This window comes from Quercus suber, unplaced genomic scaffold, assembly GCF_002906115.3.
Source record: "Quercus suber isolate HL8 unplaced genomic scaffold, Cork oak 2.0 scaffold_62, whole genome shotgun sequence".
NCBI lineage: Eukaryota > Viridiplantae > Streptophyta > Magnoliopsida > Fagales > Fagaceae > Quercus > Quercus suber.
Window position 1 is genome coordinate 1,466,060 of NW_027069527.1, and position 9,705 is coordinate 1,475,764.

General features: G+C 35.2%; 1 protein-coding gene across 1 annotated transcript; it reads right to left on the minus strand.

Annotated features, from left to right (window-relative positions):
- Positions 1-8,689: 8,689 nt before the first annotated feature.
- LOC136067188 (ADP-ribosylation factor-like protein 8b) lies at positions 8,690-9,153 on the minus strand (the record flags this gene model as incomplete). Its single annotated transcript, XM_065772690.1, is given in 1 exon segment — positions 8,690-9,153. A coding segment is annotated over 1 exon segment (118 nt), but the record flags the coding sequence as incomplete, so codon positions are not given.
- Positions 9,154-9,705: the final 552 nt, after the last annotated feature.

Below are 9,705 nucleotides of genomic sequence, written 5' to 3' on the forward strand. Positions count from 1 at the left end.
ACCACATTCCAAACACCCACAGTCAATTACATCATTTATAAACCTCACAAATCCACAATGTCTAACCTTAATATCAAAATCGTAATTGCCGTTGTCACTTAATATAAAATGTAAGCCCCCCTTTCTTGGTTATAGCCAACTCATACGGGTTAGGATTAAATGAAACAACAATGTTAGAGCTAAGTAAGTATCATCGAAAGATTGAAGGTAAATGACATTATTTTTTGTCTGTGTGTATTTGACATGGAATGACATAAAGGGCTATGAGTAGGTACTAGGTGAAAATTGTGAATTAAAAAGAAAAGACTTTTGTGTGTATGTGTGAGGGATGAAAAGTCTTGAAACATTGAACTAAAGAATACAAAAAATATTTATTTTTAAATTAGAAAAAACTTGAAACATTGAAACAAAAAAGTCAATATTTAATTTGTTCTTATTTTTTATGTGACACTTGATAATATTTTAATTCTCTTTACATAGAACGCACTACTTGGCAAAACTTCATACTTTCCCACATGCAGTCTCTGCTTTATATATATATATATATATAATAGAGATTGATTGCGTTTTTAAAACTAGGAGAAGGTATTTTGAAATAGCAACTCATGGGATGCCTTTTCAAAATCGCTAAAAAATTGCGCTTTTAAAACTTTGAATAGTCCTGACTATAGTTGTCGATAGGTTTGTCCATGGGTTGATTTAAGCTAGGTTTGTGCTCAACTTAGACCCCACCTACTCACATTGAGTGGCAAAAGGAGAGAGTAGCCAACAACCACTAATAACCACAAGCCGAGTCAGTTTTGGTTCGGTGGATAACAGTCGAATTCAGGAAAAATCGATGAAAGAGTGGAGGTGAGGCGGGTTGCCAAATATCGAAGGATTTGGTCAAGATCTTGATGAAATCTCACTGGATCTCAACGAATTTGAAATTAAGAGAGAGGGAGGGCGTTAGTTGAGGGGGGGGGGGGAATGAAAGTTTTTTGCCAACTTGGGTTGGTCAGTTTAGTTTTCATTCGGTTTCAAGCTCCAAAACTGCCACTTGAGCTGCTCACATTGATTGTTGATCTCAAAGACTCGTCATCGAATAAAGTCGATTTCAGTTCGTTTGGCGCTAAGTTGGATGGTTTTGTCAGGTTACTGATTAATCTTGACAACCCTAATTGTCAAAATGTAAATCATATTGTGAATTGATTTTTTTTAATTTATCTATATCGTATATCGTAAAGTATTTGGAAAAGGCATCTTATAAGTAATAAGTTTAGACTTCAAAGAATGAGAATAACATATATTAAAATTCTAGTGACTGTAACAACTATATTGATATCAAATTAAATATGGTTAGTTTTTATGCTAGACTCCTTCGACTCTAATACCACTTATTGGGGAGATAGAGGATTTAATACATAGAAATCACTTGATCCAAAAGGTTAAGCTATTAAGCACTCACTCTTGTCAATTGTATTTCACGTGAGATTTTGACACTTAACTAACCACATCACTTACTTGTGAATATTCCTACAAGGTAATGTTCTTCATTCATCAAATTATAAGATTTTTTTTTTTTTTTTTTTCATTTAACATTAGATTGCTAAGGATTTCGTTAGTTGCCCAATTTCAAAACAAAGTGGAAAAGTAGCATCTTGAGTTTTTAAAACTCGAGTTCCAAGTAGAAATCGAGTTTCTAATACTCGAGATCCTGAGCTACCAAACATCTGATGTGGAATTTTTTCCACGTGGAGACACGTGGAATTGAGTTTCTAATACTTGATTTGTGATCATATTTCAAGCACAAACTCAACTTTTATTTCAAAATCTCACTCTCACTTCTCACTCTCACTTAAGCATCTAGAACACTTCACTCTCCTTCACACCCAAACATACAAACCCCAAACCCTCACTCTATCGGAGACAAACGCATCTCATTAGTGGTGGAAACTCTTGTCTCCTCTCATCGATGACCTCTCACTCGAGTTTTATAGCCTCGATTCCACTGGGAATTTTCCCCCCCCCCCTTAATTTCCACATGCCCCCAAAGCAGATACATAAACACTTAGGTTCTTTTTTGACGTGCAGGCAGCACCAGAAGCACGTAGAAGCAGCAAACCAGAAACAGGAAAATAGTGTAGATATATTTCAACAACAATTCTTGAAAGATAAACAATATTTTTCATACTTCATATTCATGCATTGAGTCATCATTGATGAATCCCCATTCCAATTTTTTTTAATCACCATTACCAAAAGATTGGGCACCTACTTGATTTTATTTTGGTAGAAATTGAGTCTTGCAAACTCGAGATCAGTGAGGCGCTAATTCGTTGTGGTAGTGTGGTGTGTTTTTTGACTCTATTTCATAAGAAATCGAGTTTTGGAAACTCGAGACATACCTCGAATCTTGTAGACTTGAGATCCATGTGGCATAAAACTGCCACATCCTCAAGAGAAACTCGAGTCTTGTAGACTCGAGATTGATACTGAACTCGAGATTTGGAAACTTGAGATGCTACTTTAAAAAATCTTTCAACTCACACGCTAACTTATAATATTCTTGCCCACCACTAAGCCAGGGGGCAAATTACCCCCAAATTATAATCATGCTTATAGCTTGCTACAACCAGCAAATTTCTTTAATTTGAGCTATTAGTCACAATTCTGAAATCTATAGAACCCTACACGAAAACATCAAATTGTAAGATAGCTCAATTTTACCTACATTTCTTGCAACAAGCATTTGACATTAGTATAATTTGGTAATCCATTAACCTTCTTTTAGCTTCGTTTTCTTGCAACAAACATTCTCAGTAAAATATTTTGAAGTGTTTGGTGTGACATTTAAAAATTTTCAATCATAAACCACCAAAATCGATGGCTTAGCTACTGAAGCCACCAATGTTGGAGGTCTGTGACCAGAGTGTCAACATGTCCACTAGACCAACATCACTTGCCACTAGACTGACAGCTTAGCCACCAAAGCCATCAATGTTGAAGGTCTGATGACCAGACCACTGGTTTGGCGGCTCTGTCGATCAATCTAGCAGCTTTAATCTAGCAGCTCCGACTACTAAATCATTGGCATTGGCAACCTAGCCACTAGATGGGAGAGGAAGAGCCAATGTATGTTTTTGTAAAATGTTTTACCAAGTTTTTAAAGGTAAACCGTTTTACAACGATTTACAAAGAATTTTACAATAAACTTGAAAATATTTTCAAATTTGACCACATTTTACAATGAAACAAAAAGAGTGAGAGGCTACAAGATAGGAGAAAAAAGATCCATTGACTTCAATGAAAATGGTTGATTAAACTTAAATACAAATTAGTATCAGCAAATGGGCATTTGGTCTAGTGGTATGATTCTTGCTTTGAGTGCGAGAGGTCCAGAGATTGATTCTCGGAATACCCCGTTCATATTCTTGACTAATAATTTTTTCCAATTCAGATTTTAATATTGCTGAAAAATAAACTGAACAAAGTCAAGTCAATAATTTCAATTATCAACTCACTGCCCACACATGCAAAAAATTCAGTTCTTTCTCGGCTGATGGAATTTTGTGGTGATTGGCATTTCACCTAATTGTCCTCCTCACGGACCTCACCTCAATATTCTAGAATTAAGCCAGTTACTAACAAAAATCAACCACTCACCTGTCTCATCAAATAGGTAAGTTGCAAGAAGCCAGAGGTTTCAAATTTTGTATTCTGTGGTGGACAAAGCATAGCATTGCTGCACATCTTGATGTAAAGGTATTTGGAAAGGGCTAAAGAACAACAGAGTTGATGACAGAATCTTCTCTGACACATTAGGAGAGAGCCGAAACTGTGTATATATAATATTTGTTCTACAATGGTAAAGATATTTTATAAGGAAAGTTAATTACTACATGGTCAACTATGATTTGAACTTGGACACAATCTGTCATAGTCCCTGATTCTTGTATTGACATGTACAGCTGTATATGGTCTGCAATTATTGTTGACAAGATTTGTGGGATTGGTAGAAATGTAGAGATAGACTTGTTTGAATTGTGGTACACGTGCTCCTCTGTATGGGCCATGGATGAAGCAACGGTTAATTCCTTATTATGTTGTTCCATCAACTCTGTTGTGTTACGATCCAAGTGTCCTACATGGCTTAAGTGAAAGCTTAACAGAGCACCCTTCCCTTGCAAGTATCAGAGCATCACCACAAATATAAATGTTTCACATAGAAGATGCATCAACGAAACCAAAAGCCATGATAATCTCCTCCAATGGCAAGGAAGAATCAATCCCAGCATTTGCAACTTGGAAACAAAATGAGAGACTCATAAGAAGTTTAGATTCCTTACTAAGGGCATCTTATAAGTAATAAGTTTAGATTTCAGGCACATTAAAAGAAAAAAAAAAAAGAAAAATCAGACTTCAAAAAATGAGAATATCATAGATTAAAACTCTAGTGACTGCAGCAACTACACTGATCCGAATCAAATATGGTAGAAGTGGGCTTATTTTATCAGAAACATATTTTTCTATGAAGGAGCCCACAGCATGGATGAAGTTCTAGATTTCGTGGAATGCCGTGTTACGCCAACAATGAAGTTCAAGCCTTTCATCGGATGCATCCTTCCAAGTCCTCATAACACCTTGGGATGATTTCAATATCGATAATGATTAATATAACATATAAGAACATCACTTGACCCAAAAGCTAAACTTATTAAACACTCACCCATGTCATTAATATTCCATGCAGGACTTCAACAATTAACTAATTACATCACTTACATATGAATATTCCAACAGGGTAATATCCCCCATTCATCAAATTATACACGTGTTTAAATGTCAGTGCCATTGCCAACTATCAAAGTAGGCTTACAGCTTACTATAACCAGCTAATCTCTTTAATTTGAGCTGTTAGTCATAATTCCTAGATCTAAAAAACCTACTAAAAACATCAAGTTGTGAGATAGCTCGATTTTACCTACATATCCTGCAGCCTACCATTTTAGAAGTCTTGTAAGTCTCAGGCTACAAGGTAGGCGCAAAAAAGATCAATTGCCTTTATTGAAAATGGTTGATTATACTCAAACACAAAAATGGTATCACCAAATGGGCATTTGGTCTAGAGGCATGATTCTCGCTTTTGGTGCGAGAGGTCCCGAGTTCGATTCTCGAAATGCCCCATTCATGTAATGTTCTTTACTAGTAATGTTTTTCAGTTCAGATTTTAATATTGCTTAAAAAAAACACTGAGCAAATTAGATCTGACAAGACTCTTCATTAATGAATATTCTAATAAATTAGATCTCAGAAGATGCTAAATCAAGGAAGGGGAGCTAGGAAACAAACCCAAATTTATCATCCATTATTACCTGAGGAGGTCATTTATCACCATAGGTTATGTATTCAACTCACTGCCCTCACATGCTAAAGTTTTAGTATTTCTAAGGCTGTGTTTGGCTCTCGTAAAATATTTTTCGGAAAATAGCATATTTTTCAGAAATGCTACTTTCAGGAAAGGAAAATATTTTCAAGTGTTTGGTTGCATAATGAAAATTGTTGTAGAAAATATTTTCATGTGTTTGGTTCTATTCTGAAAATACTATTTTCCTACACATTTTTCACATTTTCTTAGCTATTTTCTCAGCATCCAAACAAATTATTATTACAAAAAATTTCAAAATCACAGCAAACTCCAGCAATCAAAAGGAGAAACAAAACCAAAGAAAAAAAAATATCAAATCCGGGTTCGATTGGGTTCTGGGATCGATCGGTGACTGGGTTCAATCGGCGTGGTGCTCGGGGTTCAATTGGCGAGGGGTTTTGGGTTTGCCGATGCGAAAGCTATGGGTGTTCGTGGCGAGATCACGCGGTGCGGTGCGTGGCGAGATCGTGAGATCGAGCAGAGGCGATCGTCGGCGATCAAAGGCGAGATCGGCGCGGTGCTCGAGGTTCACCGGGGACATCTCCAACGTGATCTGGGCTCCTCTTCTTCCTCTCGTGCTCTCTCTCTCTCTCTCTCTCTCTCTCTCTCTCTCTCTGTTTTCCGAAAAACATTATTTGAAGTGAAAATAAAAAGGGAAATCATTTTCACCTTTGACTCACGGTCAACTGAAAATGATTTCAGGAAAATTGATTTTCCATGCGCAACCAAACACCCGAAATTACAAAAAAGCATTTTCGGAAGTGATTTTCACCCAAAACAAATGCAGCCTAAGATAATGGCATTTGGTAGTCAATGCATATCACCTAATTTTCCTCCTCAACTCAAACAAAAAACAACTACTTACCTGTTAAGACACTTCATCAATAGGTAAGCCAGCAAGAAGCCAAAGGTTTCAAATTTTGTACAATATAATGGGGGAAAAAAAGGCAGCATTGCTGCAGATTTTAATGTAAATGTATTTGGAAAAGGGCAAATTATAAACTATAATTTTAGACTTCAGAGAATGAGAATATCATAGATTAAAATTCTAGTTACTGCTACAACTGCACCGATACCAAAGCAAATATGGTTAGTTTTTATACTAGACTCCAGGTAAAATAGGAGAAAAATTAGGATATGCAAGCATTTTAGTTAAGCTTAGAATGGGCACCAAAGAACCCAATTTTTTTTTTTTTTTTTTTTGGAGAAGGAAAGACCCAAACCTAGTGCAGGTTCAAGTACACTTAGTACCGTAATCCTAGATTAGTCTAGGATTAATCTAGGTCTGCAATGAAAAAAAAAAAAAAGAAAAAAAAGAAAGAGAAAAGAGAAAAGTCAAATACTGAGAGCTCAAGTATTAAATGGCATAAGGGGTAATTAGCAAAGAAAAAAAAAATTGACATTAACATGAACATATGCCAGAGAGGACTAAACCCATGTACCTTGATATCTGAATTCGTCAATTACAGCTCATGGCCTCATGGGTGAAGAATATAATATGATTTTTCAACATTGCAGAGATTAAGTCCAACTATGACAAATCATAAATTAAATTAATTAATAGAAATAAATGATCAAATAGCAAGGAATTTGGTCTAGTGGTATGTAGGGATGTGTATGGTTCGGGTTGAGTGGATTGGGTTAGGTAAAAGGGATTTTTTGACCCAACCCATCATGGTAGATTAAAAAAATTCAACCCAATCTAACTCATCACATAAGTCCAACCCAACTCACATGGGTTGGGTTGAACCCATGGATTGGACGATTTTTTTTATTACTACTATTATTAAATTGAGCAAAAGAATATATATATATATATATGTGTGTGTGTGTGTGTGTGTGTATATATATATATAAATATAAATATATTAAAAAAACCCAAAGATTAGTATCAATGTAACTCCTTAAAGGCAAACAACACTAATGACTAAACAAAAATAGTAATTTACTAGGGTTTGTGTGAACTAATTGGCTTTTATATAGGATAGGAAGAGCTGATTATTTAAAACAATTTATTAATTATATAATATATTTTAAATACATGAGTGTGTCGGGTTGGGTTTGGAATTTTACGACCCAACCCCAACCCAACTCACTATCAAAAAAAATTTTTGTAACCAAAATTTTTTTTGTAACCCAACACAACCCAACCCACAAAGCCCTAAAAACGACCCAACCGACAGGTTGGATTGGGTCGGGTTAGTTTAGGTTAGTTGGCAGGTTGATTGCACACCCTTATTGGTATGATTCTCGCTTAGAGTGCGAGAGGTACCTAGTTCAATTCTTGGTATGCCCCATTTTTATTTCCCCCAACGACACTTTTTTCCATAGCTCCTAAATTAGGTGTGAACTCAGCCATGCAATGCTGCCAATGCAATCAAAGGATACTCAGCTACACCGCCTAGACGACACAAAACATGAACATAGCTTTCACAAGTAAATATTTAACAGAACCAGTAAATTATTATTAAAACTGTTACCAAGTAATCAAAAGTTTTAGGGATTCAGCTGCTTAAAGAAGGCAGAGATTAAAGGTAAAAAGAAAGAAAAAAGAAAAAAAGAAAAGAAAAAAGAGAACAAATTTTGATTTTATGCAAGAGTTATACCACATTAGGGATTTGCTTGGTTTATTCAAACTATCATGGTATCGCCACCGCTTGAATGCAAATTGTAACTGCAAAATGTTCGAGATAATTAGTGTCCACATTGCCATTTCACAGAGAAAAAGAACGATTATAAATAAAAACACAGAAAATTGATGTTTGGCTTTTCAAAATCACTAACAAATTGCGTTTTCAATTTTCACACTACAATTGTTTCTCACAACAATAACACTTTTTGCAGATTTTATCAAACGTTTGATGTTGCGTTTTTAAAACTTCGAATAGTCCCGACTAATGATGATTGAGACAAGATTCAGAATTCTAATAGTCCTAACTAATGATGACTGAGACAAGATTCAGAATTCTTAAAAACATGAAATGCTATATGTTTTCCATAAAAGAGCTCGGTTAAGAGGGTCTTGCTGTAGGACTACCTAATTTAGTCTATTGAGAGACCACCAAGAGGGAGACCAGGAATCTCACCATCATGCTCCCAAGACCCTCTCCGAGTTCCCAATTTTCAAAAACATGTATTCAAAACATGACTTTCAAAATCGCAATTTTTTTTTTACACTTTCAAACAACTAACCCTAATTGACAATAAACTACTCTAATACAAAAACATCAAGTCCCATCAACCTGCCAGCCCGAAATAAACTCATCCACCACCAAAAAGAAAGAAAGCGAAATTCATCCAGAGCTGAATACATTAATCCACTATTCCATTCAAAAGCGCACAAAAAAAAAAAAAAAAAAAAAAAATCTATGTTTACATTACAATACACACCAATCAAAATATATACAAGAAATAAAAATCACCGTGTTCCAACATCAAGACAACTCTGCAGCAAAACCCAAGATGTTAACCAACACAATAAATAATGTAACTGAAGCCAAGTAGAAAAAGATGATAATCAGACTGATCAATAAACCCAGTTAGACAAAACAGCAGAAGTGACTTCCATTTGTTTCATCCAGTCTCCAGTATTCATGAATGACAGATTGAAAAGTACAGGAGATGAGAATCAATTCATTGATTTTGAATGCTTTACAAGCCAATCAATGACTGAATCAATGTTGGAAGAATTCTTGCATGAAATCATAAAGCAACAAACTTCTCTATCAGTAATGTCCTTCAGCCCCCTGCACAGTGGAACACCATTTCAACACCAAACAGATTTTTTTTTTTTGGATGAGTAGCACTACAGAGAATTTACAAATTAAAAAACTTAAGAAGTAACTGAAACCCAAATCATAAAGGGCACAGGATGGACATTTGTAATCCATTGTTTAATGTGTTCTCTATTCTGATTGTTACTGATTGAAATATGAGAAATATAAATATGTTACAGCTAAGCAATATTGGGAAAAAGGAAATCTCTCCCTCTGCCTCTCTCTTGTTTTTTGGTCTAAGAAAAGGTTGCATTCGTTTTTATCTAATTTGGGGTGAATACACTTCACCTTGTGATTAGGGTTAATTTACTTTACCCCTTCATTTGAGTAAAGTGAAACTGTCAAACATTTTCATTACTCTTCATGCAATTACACAAGTGTGACACACATGTACTGGGAACACTAAGGCCCTAACATAAACCAAAAAAGTAAGAGAGTGAGTTGCACAAAAAAAAAAAAAAAAAAAAAAAAAAAAAAGAAGGGAAAAAGATTGTGCATAAATTTGTCCTGAAAAGCAAATAA